Genomic DNA, 19,255 nt, shown 5'->3' on the forward strand with positions numbered 1-19,255 from the left:
GGCTGAGTGCAGGCCAGTGGAACTAGGTGAGTGTAAGTGTGGGCACGGTCTAGAAGGGCTGAGATGGTCTGTTTCCGTGCTGTAATTGTTATATGGTTAATTATATTGAGATATATGTCGACTGTAATGAGTTTTATGTTCGGTAGAGGGAGACAGAGATTATTTTTTCTTTCTCTTTTTTTTACCTAGGTAGGCGGAATTGCATTTGCATCTATGCTTTTCTTGGGGCTTGTGTCGATTGATATTGACTTGTTTCTGGGCTTTGTAGTTTGGGTTGGATTTTTTTTCTTTTTTCCCCAATATGGAATCCCTGAGCATATGCCAATTATTTTTATTGTTGTTCATCTCTGCCATTTTTGACTACCTATCCTGACATGCGTCTAACTATTCTTTTTAGATGCAAAGTTCCATGATGATATCTAAACAGTTAAATGGTTTAACTTGGAATGTTCGCAGTTGGAATCATCCTATTAAGCGTAAGAAAACATTTAAGGTTATTAACTGATTCCAGCCTGATATAATCTTTGGTCAAGAGAAGCATATCAGATTATGTGATAAAAATCAATTTTTAAAAATTTTGGAAGGATCCTCAGTTTCATGCAAGCTTCCAGAGTAAAACTAGAATATGTACACGACGCTGGAAGAATTCAGCAGGTCAGGCAGCATCCGTGAGAAAAGAGTAGCCAACGTTTCGGGCCAAGACCCAAGGGCCATTTGGCGTTTTCCAGAACAAAGTTCAGAATTAGTTGAGTTTATCGAAGCTCAGGTAAAAGAGTTTTTCTCTTTAATAATATAGGAAACGTCCCTAAGTTAGTAATTTGGGATACATTAAAAGCTTATCTACATGGTCAAATTATTTCGTATATAGCTAAACTGAAGAAGCAAACAAGAATGGAATTAGATAAAATCTCTAAACAAATTAAAGAATTAGATAACATCAATGCAATCTCTGCAAATGTTTTTTCATTTAAAAGAAGAGTAGAATTACAATCACAGTATAATTTATTACTAACTTATCCTATTGAAGGATATTTGCTTAAATTGCAAAGTCAATTTTATATTTTTGGGGATAAAAATAATAAACTCTTAGCTTCACAAGGAAATCTGCAGATGCTGAAAATTTCAACACCACAAAATGCTGGTAGAACACAACAGGCCAGGCAGCGTCTATAAGGAGAAGCACTGTCGATGTTTCGGGCCGAGACCCTTTGTCAGGACTGACCCTTCTCAATTAAGAGCAGCTAGAGCTAAAAGACAAATCTTAAAGATTTGTAAAAATAATGGAGATGTAGCAAGTAATCATGAGGACATTAATAATACTTTTCAAGATTTTTACTCTGATCTTTATAGATCTCAATTTCCTGCAGATTCCTCCAAAATGAAGGCTTTTTTACATAAGATTAAATTTCCACAAATTTCTGTTGAAGATCAACAGATGCTTGATGCTCCAATTACTGAGCATGAAATTCAGAAAGCTATTTTATCAATGCAATCAGGTAAAGCTCCTGGACTTGATGGTTATTCAGTGGGGTTTTACAAAAAATTTGAAAGATTACTTTCTCCATATCTTTTGGAAATATTTCATGAATCCTTTGAGAAGGGTAATTTACTACCTTTTTATGAAGCGTCTATTTCCTTAATTCTTAAAAAGATAAACATCCTCTTGAATGTTCATCATATAGAACTAGTTTGCTATTAAATGTGGATGCAAAAATTCTCTAAAATAATGGCTAATCGCTTGGTAAATATTTTAACTAAAATCATTTCTATGGATCAAACAGGTTTTATTAAAGGTCATTATTTTTTCTAACGTTCGGAGATTGATGAACATTATATATTCATCATTATCTAATCAACCTCAATGTGTTATCTCTCTCATCACAGAAAAGGCATTTGATAGAGTTGAGGGGCCATATTTGTTTAAAGTATTAGAAAAATTTGGTTTTGGTAATAATTTCAATAGATGGATTCAAATGATTTGTAAGAATCCTATTGCCACGGTCATTACTAATAATGGTCTCTTTTCTCACTTTCTCATGGCACTAGACAGGGATTTCCATTAAGTCCTTTATTATTTAATCTTGTATTGGAGCCTTTAGCTATAACACTATGTGAAGCTAAAAATATTCATGGTATCTCTATGAATGGAACCATACATAAGATTTCTCTTTATCCAGATGATTTTTTGGTTTTTATTTCAAATCTTGAGGAACCAATTCCTAATCTTTTGGAAACGCTTAAAGATTTTGGTAAATTTTCAGGATATAAACTTAACTTGAATAAATGTGAATTGTTTCCATTAAATGTCCATGTTAGTATATATAATGAATTCTTAAAGGAATATCATTTAGATAATTTACATTTAGATATTATAATTACTAAAAATATATAGATCCCTATAAAGCGAATATAGTTCCATTAATGGACTCCATGAAACAACTATTTTCTAGATGGAATCCACTTATTCTTTCTTTAATAGGTCATATTCATGCTGTGAAAATGATGATTTTACCTAGATTTTTATATTTTCCAAAATGTACCTATCTTTTTAACTAAAAATTTTTTCGATCAAATTGACTCTTATTTCTTCCTTTATTTGGAAAAATAAGAGACCAAGAATTAATAAGTATCATTTACAAAAATCTAAAAAAGATGGTGGACTTGCACTTCCTAATTTAAGACTATTATTGGGCTGTGAATATTAGACAATTATGTTTTTGGTTATATTGGCTTGATAAGAACCAAAAGCCATTATGGGTTGATTTGGAATTAAAAGCTGTTAAACAATTTCATTTAACTTCAATTTTAGGAGCTCCATTAACTTTACAGTTCTCTAAAATTCCAAATTTAAATCTCTCTGGTTATTAAACAATCCCTACGGATTTGGGTTCAGTTTCGTAATTTTTTAAATTTTAAACAATTTAAGTTGTCTAGATTTTATATCAAAACTTTTCATTTAAACCTTCAACAACTGACCCCATTTTTCTTCTATGGAAAAATAAAGGAATCCATTCTTTTACAGATTTATTTTGTGATGGTTGATTGATGACTTTTGAAGAGTTAATTAATAAATTTTCTCTCGCTCATACACATTTTTGCAATATTTTTGGGTTAGACATTTTTTACAACAATATTTACCTAAGTTTCCATATTTACAAGAATCTGATTTGTTGATACCATTTTGAAATTGAATCCCTTAGTGAAAGGTTCCATTAGCAGAATTTATAATTTATTTTTGTTACAAAAAGAGAACCTATCACTAAAGATTAAACAAGATTGGGAAAGAGAACTTAATATGACCTTTGTTAATGAAGATTGGCTTTGAGTTTTGAAAAACGTAAATTCTACTTCTGTATGTGCCAGCCATTGTTTAATTCAATTTAAAATTATTCACTGTTATTATTTAACAAAGGAGAGACTATCTAAAATATTTCCTAGTATAGACAACTACTGCGATAGATGTAAAACTGAAGTAACTACTTTGTCACATATGTTCTGGTCATGTTCTTCATTAAAATCATTTTGGAAATCTTTATTTTCTACAATTTCTAAAGCTCTGAAAATTAATTTACAACCTAATAGATTAACTGTTCTATTTGGAATAGTTCCACATCATATTCAGGGTGTCTCATTTTCAGATCAACATGTAATTGCATTTGTTACACTGCTGGCAAGAAGGGCTATTTTATTAAAATGGAAAGATATTTCTTCCCCTACATTAATTGAATGGTTTTCTCAAGTAATGTAATGTCTCAATTTGGAAAAAATCAGAAGTAGAACTTTTGATCCTCTATTCGATTTTCAGTGAAGATGGGGTTCTTTTGCCAAATATTATCATTTAATTTGAATTAAGTTACATGATTTCCTTCCAATTTCATTTTTTTATAAATATGAAATGGTGGTTGATTACTCTTTTTTTTGATATTTAGATGATTGTCAAACATCCAGGGGGTTGATTCCTAATGGGTTTTTTTTTTGTAGTTGTTTTTTTTCCTAGTTAGATGGGGTTCTTTTTTCCCTCCTTTTTCCTATATAAATATATATTTTCCCATTTTTATATTTTACAATCAGCTTTTCTTCAGCTTTATTAATTGTATACATATTAATTTGTTGAAGTTTATCATTTTATAGCTGTAGATTTTTAAATCGCAGCAAGAAGTGTATAGGGAAGAGGTATAAGATGCTCGGACAGAAGCTGTTTTTTTAACTGATCATGGCAAAGAGGCTAGACTGCGCAAGAGCGTGACGTAGCGCGCCAAAGTTTTAAAAAGAAAGACCGCCATATACAGCGGCCATCGTCGGAGTGGACTGAGGCAGAGTGGGATGGCTTTGGCTCAATCAGGCTTCGATGAGAACAGGCAGAGGCGAGGTTTGAACAGGGCACAACTGCGCAAGCGTGTGAAAGTCGGCCCGTGAGGCAGCCGGAGAATTTAAATAGCGAGCAGAGGCTGAGTATGAGCTTCACTCCAGGTGAGGTAAGGCCGGGTAAACTCCTTTAATTAATCTATATTAGGAGTAGGTAATGGAGGCAGCAGTTAGGGCAGTTGAGTGCTCAGTTTGCAGTATGTGGGAAGTCAGGGCGAGCACAATGGTCCCTGATAACTGCACCAGCAAAAGGTGCATCCAGCTGCAGCTCCTGACAAACCGAGTTAGGGAACTGGAGCTGGATGAACTTTGGATCATTCGGGAGGCAGAGGCAGAAATAGACAGGAGTTTCGGGGAGATAGTCACCCCTAGGAGTCAGGAGACAGGTAGTTGGGTGACTGTCAGAAGAGGGAAGGGGAATAGACAGGAAGAGCAGAGCACCCCTGTGGCCATTCCCATCAACAATAAGTATACCATTTTGGATACTGTTGGTGGGGACGACCTACCAGGGACAAGTTGCAGTGGTTGCATCTCTGGCACTGAGACTGGACCCTCAACTCAGAAGGGAAGCAGGGAAAAGAGGAGAGCAGTAGTGATAGGGGATTCAATAGTTAGGGGGATAGATAGGAGGTTCAATGGAAGAGATCGAGAATCCCGGATGGTCTGGTGCCAGGGTCCGCGATATCTCGGATCGAGTTCTCAGTATTCTGAAGAGGGAGGGTGAGCAGCCGGATGTCATGGTCCATGTAGGGACCAATGACGTGGGTAGGAAGAGTGAGGAGGTCCTGAAAGGTGAGTTTAGGGAGCTAGGTGCCAAGTTAAAGGACAGGACCTCCGGGATAGCAATCTCAGGATAGCTACCAGTGCCATGTGCAGGTGAGTTTAGAAATAGTAAGATAGTGCAGATCAACATGTGGCTGAAGACATGGTGCAGGACGGAGGGTTTCAGATTTGTAGATAATTGGGCAGTTTTCCAGGGAAGGTGGGACCTGTTCCGGCGGGATGGTTTACATCAGAACTGGAGAGGGACAAATATTCTTGCAGGTAGGTTTGCTAGAGAGGCTCCAGTGGATTTAAACTAGATATGAGGGGGGAGGGGAACCAAAGTGTCAGAACAGATGTTTGGGGGAAGGAAGAAAAAAGACAGTAAATTTCTTTGTACTGTTAGAGATAAACAGAGGAAGAGGTGGAGAATTTCTTAAATACATTTATTTTAATGCTAGGAGCATTGTAAGAAAGGTGGATGAGCTTAGAGCATGGATTGATACCTGGAAATATGATGTTGTAGCTATTAGTGAAACATGGTTGCAGGAGGGGTGTGATTGGCAACTAAATATTCCTGGATTTCGTTGCTTCAGGTGTGATAGAATCGGAGGGACAAGAGGGGGAGGTGTTGCGTTGCTTGTCAGAAAATATTAGTGGTGCTCTGGCAGGATAGATTAGAGGGCTTGTCTAGGGAGACTATTTGGGTGGAATTGAGGAATGGGAAAGGTGTAGTAACACTTGTAGGGGTGTATAATAGACCACCTAATGGGGAGCGAGAATTGGAGGAGCAAATTTGTAAGGAGATAGCAGATATTTGTAGTAAGCACAGGGTTGTGATTGTGGGAGATTTTAATTTTCCACACATAGACTGGGAAGCCCATACTGTAAAAGGGATGGATGATTTGGAGTTTGTAAAATGTGTGCAGGATAGCTTTTTGCAGCAGTACATAAAGGTACCAACTAGAGAAGGGGCAGTGTTGGATCTTCTGTTGGGGAATGAAATAGGTCAAGTGATGGAGGTATGTGTTGGGGAGCACTTCGGGTCCAGTGATCACAATGCCATTAGTTTCAATATAATTATGGAGAAGGATAGGACTGGACCCAGGGTGAGATTTTTGATTGGAGAAGGGCTAACTTTGAGGCAATGCAAAAGGATTTAGAAGGAGTGGATAGGGACAATTTGTTTTATGGGAAGGATGTAATAGAGAAATGGTGGTCATTTCAAGGTGAAATTTTGAGGGTACAGAATTTTTCTGTTCCTGTTAGGTTGAAAGGAAAGGTTACAAGTTTGAGAGAGCCATGGTTTTCAAGGGATATTGGAAACTTGGTTCGGAAAAGGAGAGATATCTACAATAAATATAGGCAGCATGGAGTGAATGAAGTGCCTGAGGAATATAAAGGATGTAAGAAGAATCTTAAGAAAAAAAATTGGAAAAGCTAAAAGAAGATTTGAGGTTGCTTTGGCAAGAAAGGTGAAAATAAATCCGAAGGGTTTCTACATTTATATTAATAGCAAAAGGATAGTATGGGATAAAATTGGTCCCTTAGAGAATCAGAGTGGACAACTATGTGTGGAGCTGAAAGAGATGAGGGAGATTTTGAACAATTTCTTTTCTTCGGTATTCACTAAGGAGAAGAATATTGAATTGTGTAAGGTAAGGGAAACAAGTAGGGAAGTTATGGAAACTATGATGATTAAAGAAGTAGTAGTACTGGCGCTTTAAAAAAAATATAAAAGTGGATAAATCTCTGGATCCTGACAGGATATTCCCTAGGACCTTGAGGGAGGTTAGTGTAGAAATAGCAGGGGCTCTGACAGAAATATTTCAAATGTCATTAGAAACGGGGATGGTGCCAGTGGATTGGTGTACTGACAATAGACAGTAGGTGCAGGAGTAGGCCATTTGGCCCTTCTAGCCAGCACTGCCATTACTGTGATCATGGCTGATCATACACAATCAGTACCCCGTTCCTACCCTCTCCCCATATCCCTTGACCCCGCTATCTATAAGAGCTCTATCTAACTCTCTCTTGAAAGCATCCAGAGACTTGGCCTCCACTGCCTTCTGGGGCAGAGCATTCCACATATCCACCACTCTCTGGGTGAAAAAGTTTTTCTGCATCTCTGTTCTAAATGGCCTACCCCATATTCTTAAACTGTGGCCTCTAGTTCTGGACTCACCCATCAGCGGGAACATGCTTCCTGCCTCCAGCGTGTCCAATCCCTTAATAATCTTATATGTTTGAATCAGATCCCCCTCATCCTAAATTCCAGTGTATACAAACCCAGTCGCTCCAATCTTTCAACATATGACAGTCCCGCCATTTCCGGGAATTAACCTTGTGAACCTACGCTGCACTCCCTCAATAGCAAGAATGTCCTTCCTCAAATTTGGAGACCAAAACTGCTCACCCCCCTGGTGGGGTCTCACCAGGGCCCTGTACAGCTACAGAAGGACCTCTTTCCTCCTATACTCAAATCCTCTTGTTATAAAGGCCAGCATGGCATTAGCTTTCTTCACTGCCTGCTCTACCTGCATGCTTGCTTTCATTGACTGATGTACAAGAACACCTAGATCTCGTTGTACTTCCCCTTTTCCTAACTTGACTCCATTTAGATAGTAATCTACCTTCCTGTTCTTGCCACCAAAGTGGATAACCTCACATTTATCCACATTAAACTGCATCTGCCATACATTTGTCCACTCACCTAGCCTGTCAAAGTCACCCTGCATTCTCATAACATCCTCCCGACATTTCACACTGCCACCCAGCTTTGTGTCATCGGCAAATTTGCTAATGTTACTTTTAATCCCTTCATCTAAATCATTAATGTGGTCCCAGCACCAAACCTTGCAGTACCCCACTGGTCACAGCCTGCCATTCCGAAAGGGACCCGTTAATCGCTACTCTTTGTTTCCTGTCAGCCAGCCAATTTTCAGTCCATGTCAGTACTCTGCCCCCAATACCATGTGCCCTAATTTTGCCCACTAATCTCCTATTTTGGACTTTATCAAAAGCTTTCTGAAAATCCAGGTACACTACATTCACTGGCTCTCTCTTGTCCATTTTCATAGTTACATCCTCAAAAAACTCCAGAAGATTAGTCAAGCATGATTTTCCCTTCATAAATCCATGCTGACTGGGACTGATCCTTCTACTGCTATCCAAATGTGTTGTCATTTCCTCTTTTATAATTGACTCCAGCATCTTTCCTACCACTGACGTCTATAATTTCCTGTTTTCTCTCTCCCTCCTTTCTTGAAAAGTGGTACAACATTAGCCACCCTCCAATCCGTAGGAACTGATCCTGAGTCTTTCGAACATTGGAAAATGATTACCAATGCATCCACGATTTCTAGAGCCACCTCTTTAAGTATCCTGGAATGCAGACCATCAGTTCCTGGGGACTTAACAACCTTCAGACGCAACAGTCTATCCAACACCGCTTCTTGCCTAATATAAATTTCCTTCAGTTCATCCATTACCCTAGTTCCTTTGGCCACTATTACATCTGGAAGATTGTTTGTGTCTTCCCTAGTGAAGACACCCCATAATAAATTCTTCCCCATAATAAATTCACCCGTTTCTGTCTTCAGTGGCCCAATTTTGGTCTTAATTATTTTTTTCTTTTCACATACTTAAAGGAGCTTTTACTATCCTCCTTTATATTCTTGGCTAGTTTACCTTCGTACCTCATTTTTTTCTCCGTGTATTGCCTTTTTTGTCATCTTCTGTCGCTCTTTAAAAGCTTCTCAGTCCTCCAGCTTCCCGTGCATCATTGCTATGTTATACTTCTCTTTTATTTTTATACTGTCCTTTACTTCCCTCGTCAGCCACGGCCACCCCTTACCCCCCTTAGGATCTTTCTTCCTCTTTGGAATGAACCGATCCTGCACCTTCTGCATTATTCCCAGAAATACCTGCCATTGTTGTTCCACTGTCTTCTCTGCTAGGGTTTTGTTCCATTGAACTTTGGCCAGCTCCTCCCTCATAGCTCCATAGTTCCCTTTGTTCAACTGTAATACTGATACATCTGATTTTCCCTTCTCAAATTGTAAGTTAAAACATATCATATTATGGTCACTACCTCCTAATGGCTCCTTTACCTCGAGGTCCCTGATCAAATCCGGTTCATTGCACAACACTAAATCTAGAATTGCTTTCTCCCTGGTAGGCTTCAGTACAAGCTGTTCTAAGAATCCATCTCGGAGGCACTCCACAAACTCCCTTTCTTGGGGCCCAGTACCATCCTGATTCTCCCAGTCTACCTGCATGTTGAAATCCCCCATGACAACTGTATCATTACCTTTGCGACATGCCAATTTTAACTCTTCATTCAACTTACACCCTACAGCCAGACTACTGTTTGGGGGCCTGTAGATAACTCCCATTAGGGTCTTTCCACCCTTAGAATTTCTCAGTTCTATCCATACTGACTCTACATCCCCTGATTCTATGTCCCCCCTCGCAAGGGACTGAATATCATTCCTCACCAACAGAGCCACCCCACCCCCTCTGCCCGTCAGTCTATCCTTTCGATAAGACGTATATCCTTGAATATTCATTTCCCAGGCCCTGTCCGCTTGAAGCCATGTCTCTGTTATTCCCAGTACATCGTACTTGCCAATTTCCAACTGAGCCTCAAGCTCATCTACTTTATTCCTTGTTCTTCGTGCATTCATATATAATACTTTTAATTTATTACTCCCTTCACCTTTCATATCAATTCCTATTTCACTTGGCCATACTGTATGATCTCTTCTTGACCTTTCTGCTCCGTTGATTCTGTTGTCCTTTTTAACTTTTCTTATTTTCGCTTTCCCTTTGACTTCATCTTTATATTTCCAGTTCATCCCCTTCCCCCACCCCCCACCCCCCCACTACTTAGTTTAAACACATCCGTGTTGCAGTGGCAAACCTGTCTGCTAGAATTCTGGTCCCTCGCCTATTAAGGTGCAACCCGTCCCTTTTGTACAATTTATCCTTACCCCAAAACATACCCCAGTGGTCCAAGAATGTAAATCCTTGCTTCCTGCACCAGTTCCTCAGCCACACATTCAGATCCATTATCTCCCTGTTCCTGCCCTCTCCAGCACAAGGAACTGGAAGCAAACCGGAGATAACCAGCCTGGAAGACCTGCTTTTCAGCCTTCTTCTGAGTTCTCTGAAGTCCCGCTGCAGAAGGTCCTTCCTCTTCTTCCCGATATCATTTGTGCCGACATGCACTACCACTTCCGGCTGTTCACCTTTATCCTTGAGGATTCCCTGCAACCGGTCCGTGATGTACTGGATCTTAACACCAGGGAGGCAACACACCATCCTTAATTCTCACCTGTTGCCTCAGAAACCCCTTTCCGTACCTTACTATGGAGTCCCCTACTACCATGGCTCTTCCAAGCAGCATCTTCTGTCCTGACAGCTTCCAAGAGCGTGAACCTGTTTACGAGAGGTACATCTCCTGGGGTCTCCTGTACTTTAAGCATCCTTTCCTTCCTCATCGTCTCCCCCCTTCTCTCTTCCAGTATCCTCGTGTGGTTCCATTGTTTATTGCTCATGTGGTTCCATTGTTTAAGAAGGGTTCTAAGAGTAAACCTAGCAATTATAGGCCTGTCAGTTTGACGTCAGTGGTGGGTAAATTAATGGAAAGTATTCTTAGAGATGGTATATATAATTATCTGGATAGACAGGGTCTGATTAGGAACAGTCAACATGGATTTGTGCGTGGAAGGTCATGTTTGACAAATCTTACTGAATTTTTTTGAAGAGGTTATGAGGAAAGTTGATGAGGGTAAAGCAATGGATGTTGTCTATATGGACTTCAGTAAGGCCTTTGACAAGGTTCTGCATGGAAGGTTCAATTATTAAGTATTAATATTGAAGTAGTAAAATGGATTCAACAGTGGCTGGATGGGAGATGCCAGAGAATAGTGGTGGATAACTGTTTGTCAGGTTGGAGGCCGGTGACTAGTGGTGTGCCTCAGGGATCTGTACTGGGTCCAATGTTGTTTGTCATAAACATTAATGATCTGGATGATGGGGTGGTAAATTGGATTATTAAGTATCCAGATGATACTAAGGTAGGTGGCGTTGTGGATAATGAAGTAGGTTTTCAAAGTTTGCAGAGAGATTTAGGCCAGTTAGAAGAGTGAGCTGAGTGATGGCAGATGGAGTTTAATGCTGATAAGTGTGAGGTGCTGCATTTTGGTAGGAATAATCCAAATAGGACATACATGGTAAATGGTAGGGCATTGAAGAATGCAGTAGAACAGAGTGATCTAGGAATAATGGTGCATAGTTCTCTGAAGGTGGAATCTCATGTAGTGAAGAAAGCTTTTGGTATGCTGGCCCTTATAAATCAGAGCATTGAGTATAGGAGTTGGGATGTAATGTTAAAATTGTACAAGGCATTGGTAAGGCTGAATTTGGAGTATTGTGTACAGTTCTGGTCACTGAATTATAGGAAAGATGTCAACAAAATAGAGGGAGTACAGAGAAGATTTACAGAGTACAGAGGGGGACTTGATAGAAGTATTTCAAATTGAGGGGGATAGATAGAGTTGACGTGGATAAGCTTTTTCCATTGAGAGTAGGGGAGATTCAAACAAGAGGACATGAGTTGAGAGGGGGCAAAAGTTTAAGGGTAACATGAGGGGGAATTTCTTTACTCAGAGTGGTAGCTCTGTGGAAAGAGCTTCCAGTAGAAGTGGTAGAGGCAGGTTCGGTATTGTCATTTAAAGCAAAATTGGATTGGTATATAGACAGGAAAGGAATGGAGGGATATGGGCTGAGTGCGGGCCAGTGGGATTAGGTGAGAGTAAGCATTCTGCACGGACTAGATGGGCTGAGATGGCCTGTTTCCATGCTGTAGTTATATGGTTATAGAAGATAATGTTCCAATAGAAAGATTCTAAAAATGAAAAAAGAAAGGGGAATGGCAGCAGGAAGGAAATTTTAGACCAGTTAGTCTGACCTCAATGGTTGGGAACATGTTGGAGTCAGTTATTAAGGATGAGGTTATGGAGTACATGGTAATGCTGGACAAGATGGGGCAATGTCAGCATGGTTTCCTTAAGGGAAAATTCTGCTTGATGAACCTGTTGGAATTCTTCAAGTAGGATAGATAAAGGGGATGCAACAAATGTTGTATATTTGGACTCTCAGAAGTCCTTTGACAAGGTGACACACATGAGGCTGCTTACTAAGTTATGTGCCCTTGGTATTACAGGTCAGTTATTGGCATTGTTAGAGCATTGGCTGATTGGTAGGAGGCAGCAAGTGGGAATTAAAGGATCCTTTTCTGGTTGGTGGCCATTGACTGGTGGTGTTCCACAGGGGTTGGTGTTTGGATCGCTTCTTTTTATGCTGTATATCAATGACTTAGATGATGGAATAGATGGCTTTGTTGCCAGGTTTGCAAATGATATGAAGATTAGTGGAGGGGTGAGTAGTGTTGAGGAAATAGGTAGGTTGCAGAAGGACAGACAGATTAGAAGAATGGGCAAGAAAGTGGCAAATGAAATACAATGTTGGAAAATGCATGGTCATGCACTTTGGTACAAGAATTAAATGTGCAGATTATTTTCTAAATGGGGAGAAAATACAAAAATCTGAGATGTAAAGGGACTTGGGAGACCTTGCACACAACACCCTGAAGGTTAACTTGTAGGTTGAGTTGGAGGTGAGGGAGGCAAATACCATGTTAGCATTCATCTCAAGAGGCCTAGAATACAAGATCAGGGATGTGATGCACTAGTGAGGCATCACCTTGAGTATTGTGATTAGTTTTGGGCTCCTCTAATAAAGGATGTGCTGGCATCGGGGAGGGTTCAGAGGAGGTTCACAAGGATGATTCTGGGATTGAAAGGGTTATCATATGAGGAAGTGTTGATAGCTCTGGTTCTTGTGTTGCAATTTCATTAGGTCAAGCTCATCTGACTGAGCTGTGATAGCTTCTCATTGGATCTGGCCCAAGGCTATAAGCAGTAATGCTTTATGGCCCTTTCCCTCAGATTTGTGCCCTAGGTACTGGCTTTTATTGTTTTTCAACTCAGACCAGTTCAACCAGGTCAGCAAACACACAGCCCTGATGACCTGATCTCAGGCTGTTCCTTCAAGTCTGCCATTTTACATAATAAACAGCTTTTTAATCTGAAAATGGCCTCGGGTTTATCAGATCTTTAGCACAAATCTCATTGTAGCCATGTTCAGTTGCTCTGATTAAGATATCTCTCAGCAAGAACCAGTTCACCAAAGTTTCCAAAATTGCAGCTGTAATAACAGTCTCATAAAATGGCCAACTTCATTCTAGCAACAACATGGTAAGAAAGTACTTTGCTTTGTCTACGTTGAAGGTATTGAAGGTGGAATCTCATGTGGATAGGGTGGTGAAGAAAGCTTTTGGTATGCTGGCCTTTATAAAGCAGAGCATTGAGTATAGGAGTTGGGATGTAATGTTAAAATTGTACAAGGCATTGGTAAAGCTGAATTTGGAGTACTGTGTACAGTTCTGGTCACTGAATTACAGGAAAGATGTCAACAAAATAGAGAGAGTACAGAGAAGATTTACTAGAATGTTACCTGGGTTTCAGCACCTAAGTTACAGAGAAAGGTTGAACAAGTTGGGTCTTTATTCTTTGGAGCGTAGAAGGTTGATGGGGGACTTGATAGAGGTATTTAAAATTATGAGGGGGATAGTTAGAGTTGACATGGATAGGCTTTTTCTATTGAGAGGAGGGGAGATTCAAACAAGAGGACATGATTTGAGAGTTGGGGGCAAAAGTTTAAGGGCAGCATGAGGGGGAATTTCTTTACTCAGAGGTAGCTGTGTGGAAAGAGCTTCTAGTAGAAGTGGTAGAGGCAGGTTCGGTATTGTTATTTAAAGTAAAATTGGATAGGTATATGGACAGGAAAGGAATGGAGGGTTATGGGCTGAGTGCAGGCCAGTGGGACTAGGTGAGTGTAAGCACTGGCATGGACTAGAAGGGCCGAGATGGCCTGTTTCCATGCTGTAATTGTTATATGGTTATATGTCTCATTCCTGTTTGCTCATTTGTAGACTTTAGTTCTGGCAACAATTATTTCTTGCAAATGTACAGCTACCTTGCAAAGTTTTTAAGTTATTGAATATCCTGGGATGTAGAATCAGATATTTAAAATGGGTTTAAAGAAGGAAGCATCATATCAACCTATCCTCCCCAGCTGCATATTTTTTCACAATTCTTGGCAACCAGTTAATTCACTTCTCTGATATTAAGTTGAAAGAATCATTAGCAGCACAAATGACCTGTTTTATATGCTGTTGGCATCTGTTGTATGTTTTGTATGCATCTCAAGGCTTTCACAGGGGCTATGTGGTTTTGGTGATACAAGTCACCAGTCCTGGAGTCCAGGGCCTTTCAATTCAACAATGTAGACCTACTCTGACTTGTTCTTTCAAAATGTAATACTTTGCACCTATCTGAATTAACTTCCAGTTGCCATTTCTGAGTCCACCAATTATAATCACACTTCAGGTCTTGATACTCCTGTTCATTGTTTATGACAGCCCCTATTTTAATGTCAACTGCAAAGTTACTAACTATTACTCATGTATTCTCCTCCAAACAGTTATTATTGATGACTAATGGCAATGGACCCAGCAATGACCCTACTACTACTCACAGCCCTACAATCTGAGAAACACAATCCCCCTCTGATTCTTACCATCCAGCTAATTTTGTATGCAGTTTGCTATCTTTGTTTCAATGCCATGCAATGGAACCATCTAGATCAGCCTATCATGTTGAACTTCATCAAAAGCCTCCATATAATCTGTGTTCAATACACTTGTCACTTCATCAAAAAACTCAATCAAATTCCTTAAAAAAGACTTGCATGAATAAAGGCATTCTGGATACCCCTAATCAGCCCCCATATTTCCAAATGTAAGTATTACCTATCCCTCAGAATGCTTTCCAGCTACTTACCTACCACAGATGTTGGGCTAACTGGTCTATAATTACCAAGTCTATCCTTACAATGCTCCTTAAAGACAAAACAGTTGCTACCTTACTGTCTTCCAAATCCTCACCAGAGAATAGTGATGTTGCAAATATCTTAGCAAGAGTTCTCTTACTTCCCATGGTATTCTTGAATATACCTTATCAGGACCTGGAGATGCATCTACCTCCATACATTATAACACATTCATCACACTCATTAACTTTGTTAAGTTTTCCACTCCTTTTCCATGGTAAAAACAAAGGAAAAATAATCAGAGAAACATACTTACTTTAAAGATAAAGATGAGTTTGATTTGTCAGATATACACTGAAACACCAAAACATACAGTGAAATGCATCATTTGCGTCAACAGCCAACACAGTCCGAGCATGGGCTGGGTCAGCCTGCAAATGTCAACATGCTTTCAGCACCAATGTAACATGTCTATAACTTAATCTGTACATCTTTGGAATGAGGAAGGAAACTAAAGCATTTGAGGAAATCCACAGGATCACGAGGAGAATGTACAAACTCCTTGCATATAGTGGTAGGAAAGGAACCTGTATTGCTGGTGCTGTAAAGCATTACACTGACTGCTATGTTACTATGCTGGTATCTCCAGAGGCTTTGTACATGGTTCTTAGTATTGAGCTTTGAGAGGTTCCATTCTCTTTGGAGTCCTTATCCCTTAAACCACTTAAAAATTACCTAGGATCCTTCTTAGTTTCTGTCAAAGCCATCTGATTGCTTCCTCTTGGCCCTACTAATTACTTTTGTGAGTAGAGTTGGCATCCTCTATATACTTCTAGTGATTCCTTTGATTCCAGTTGCCTGCATTGACCCAAGCCTTTTTCTTGATCAGTGTTACAAAATGCCTTGATACACATGGTCCCCTGCTGCCAGCACCATTGCCTTTTACTTCAAGAGGAACAAGTAGCCCTTGAACTCTTGCTATATGACTCTTAAATCCTCCTGTTTGCCAGAAGTTCTGTGTCACTGGAATCCTCCGGCATTTTGTATTTTGTGTGTCACTGGGATCTTGCCAGGATTAAATGGCATGTACCTTAATGAGAGGCTGGACTAACTTGGGTTGTTTTCTCTGAAACAACAGGATGAGGGGAGATCTGAGAGAGGTTTATAAGATTACGAGAGGCATGGACAGAGTAGACAGAAAATATCTTTTTCCAAGGGTTAAAATGTCTAATATCAGAGGGCATGCATTTAAGGTGAGGGGTGTAATTTGAAATGAGATGTGAGGGGTAAGTGTTTTACACAGAGTGGTGGGGGCCTGTGCTGCGCTGCCTGGGATAGTGGTAGAGACAAACATTCAGACTTTTAAGAAAATTGAGATTGGCACGTAAATGTGAGGAAAATGGAAGGATATGGACATTGTGTTGGCAGAAGAGATTAGTTTAGTTAGCCACTTGATTCCTAATTCAATTGGTTTGGCACAAGTGTGTTGGCTGAAGGGCCTGCTCCTCTAATGTTCATTCTCTATTCTATCTTCTGTATCTCCAGACTTCCTGCATTGATGTAAGTGCGACTTAATCAAACTATCTTTCCTTACTCTTTGTAATGTTCCTTCTTCTCCAACTGGTTCACTTTAATTGTGCTGTCCTCTCTATCATATCACTTCTCCCGAGGATGCACCCATCCCCAGACAATCTAATAACACTAGCAAATCTGCCTGTATGGTATTCATTTCCTTACAGTTGGTGTAACATTGTAAATGCCATATTCCTGGAAGGATGCATCTCCTTTATCCTCACTAGCCTGGGCTGACTGCAGGTGAGGGATTCTGGTGAAGAAGGCTAATCCTAGGCTTCTATTATTCAAAACAAAGGTATAGACAAGGTCGAAAAGCTCCTGGATCATTGTGGAAAACCACCTCAAGGTGAGCATTTTTTGTCTGTATCAGTCTGGGATGATTGGTGGTGGACAACAGACAGGTAGAGGCATTCTCTTCAAATGACTGAAGAAACTTCATCTTTCAGAAGTGGAGGTTAGGTTGAGGTTTCTCTTTCTATTTTTATTAGAGCCTAGCTAGAGTAATGAGACAGAATCCCATATCTGTGGTGTGTTCCTTATGTAAGATCTGCGATATCTGGGAGACCTCCAGTTTCCCTGACAGTTACATCTGTGATAAGTACATCCAGACTGTTAAGGAACTGGAGTTGGGGCTGGATGATCTTTAGCTTATTCAGGAGACTGAGGATGTAACAGATAGGAGCTACAGGGAGGTGGTCACACCTAAGTTGCAGGAGTTGGGTAGCTGAGTGATTGTCAGGAGATGGAAGGGGAATAAGGAGATAGTGTATAGTACCTCTTAATAGTAAGTATAAAGTTTTGGATACTGTCCATAAGGATAACCTACCAGGGGAAAGAAACAGCAACCAGGTCTCTGGCATTGAGTCTGGCTCTGTGGCTCAGAAGGAGAGAAGAGGAGAACAGTGGAGATGTGGGATTTATCAGGTAGAGAACAGGCAAGAGATTCTGTGGGCATGAAAAAGATACCCAGATGTTATAAAAAAAAAACACGAAATGCTAGCAGAACTCAGCAGGCCAGACAGCATCAATGGGAGGAGGTAATAACAACGTTATGTTGCTTTTCAGGTGCAAGGTTTAGGGAACTCTCAGATTGGATCTACAGTATTCTCAAGGGGGGGGGGGTGAGCAGCAAAAAGTTGTGGTTCTTATTGGTACCAATAACAAAGCTAGGAAACTGGATGAGGTCCTGAAGAGAGAATATAGGGTAGGGCATATAGGTAGGAAGCAGAAAAACAGGGATGGTAATCTTTAGATTACTGCCTGTGCCACAAACTAGAACAGGATGATTTGTAGATGAATGTGTAGCTGAAGAGGTGGGACAGAGATTTACTAGTAAGGGATATTATGACGGCCGCGGAAAGGGAGGACTGTCTACCGAGTCAATGTGGATGGAAGTATGAAAGAGGAAGGGAGCAAAGGAGCATTCACTTCCTGGGAGTATTCTATGGAATTCTGGAAGCAGGGTTGAGGTCACAGGTCACTTTAACTTCCTGAATATTGATTGGCACCTCCTTTGTGCAAGAGGTATAAGGTGGGGCGGAATTTGTTACGTGTCCGAATATTGTGTACAGTTCTGGTCACCGAATTATAGGAAAGATATCAATAAATTAGAGAGAGTGCAGAGACGATTTACTAGGATGTTACCAGGGTTTCAGCACTTAAGTTACAGAGAAAGGTTGAACAAGTTAGGTCTCTATTCATTGGAGCGTAGAAGGTTGAGGGGGGATTTGATCGAGGTATTTAAAATGTTGAGAGGGATAGATAGAGTTGACGTGAATAGGCTGTTTCCATTGAGAGTAGGGGAGATTCAAACGAGAGGACATGATTTGAGAGTTAGGGGGCAAAAGTTTAAGGGAAACACGAGGGGGTATTTCTTTACTCAGAGAGTGATAGCTGTGTGGAATGAGCTTCCTGTAGAAGTAGTAGAGGCCAGTTCAGTTGTGTCATTTAAGGTAAAATTGGATAGGTATATGGATAGGAAAGGAGTGGAGGGTTATGGGCTGAGTGCGGGTAGGTGGGACTAGGTGAGATTAAGAGTTCGGCACGGACTAGGAGGGCCGGAATGGCCTGTTTCCGTGCTGTGATTGTTATATGGTTATATGGTTATAAGGATTCCCGTAGACAGGCCAACTGAAGGAGAAACCATACTGAATCTGATACTAGGCAATTTCCTGGTCAGGTGCCAGATCTCTTGGGTGAGCATTTCAAGGATAGTGATCACAAGTCTCTGACATTTACACAACATCCAATCCAGAATTGTCTTTTCCCTAGTGAGCTCAACCACAAGCAATCTCATAGAAATTCTACAAACTCCTCTTCGCATCAAGCACCAACTTGATTTTCCAATCTACCTGCACCATTTCTATCTTAACATTGCTCTTTTTATGTTTTTTTAACTCCCATTAAAATTTGTACATCTGGCTACTGTTCAGAGGCCTGCATATATGTCACATTAGGGTCTTTTTACCCTTTCAGTTTCTGAACTCTACCTAGAATGATTCTACCTCTTCTGATCACGTCACCTCTTTCAGAATCAGAATTAGATTTAATATCACTGCCATATGTCATAAAATTTGTTGGTTTTGTAACGCCC

The 19,255-nt window shown here is 40.1% G+C and overlaps 1 protein-coding gene across 1 annotated transcript in view; it reads left to right on the plus strand.

Moving 5' to 3' along the window:
• The first annotated feature begins 403 nt into the window (after positions 1-403).
• LOC140735837 (voltage-dependent calcium channel gamma-3 subunit-like) overlaps positions 404-19,255 on the plus strand; it is a 136,963-nt gene continuing 118,111 nt past the window's right edge. Inside the window, exon 1 of the mRNA XM_073061350.1 lies at positions 404-476. Within this exon, the coding sequence (XP_072917451.1) occupies positions 410-476 (67 nt within the window). The 5' untranslated portion in view covers positions 404-409. The remainder of the gene's footprint in view (positions 477-19,255) is intronic.

The sequence above is a fragment of the Hemitrygon akajei genome, chromosome 11, assembly GCF_048418815.1.
Source record: "Hemitrygon akajei chromosome 11, sHemAka1.3, whole genome shotgun sequence".
NCBI lineage: Eukaryota > Metazoa > Chordata > Chondrichthyes > Myliobatiformes > Dasyatidae > Hemitrygon > Hemitrygon akajei.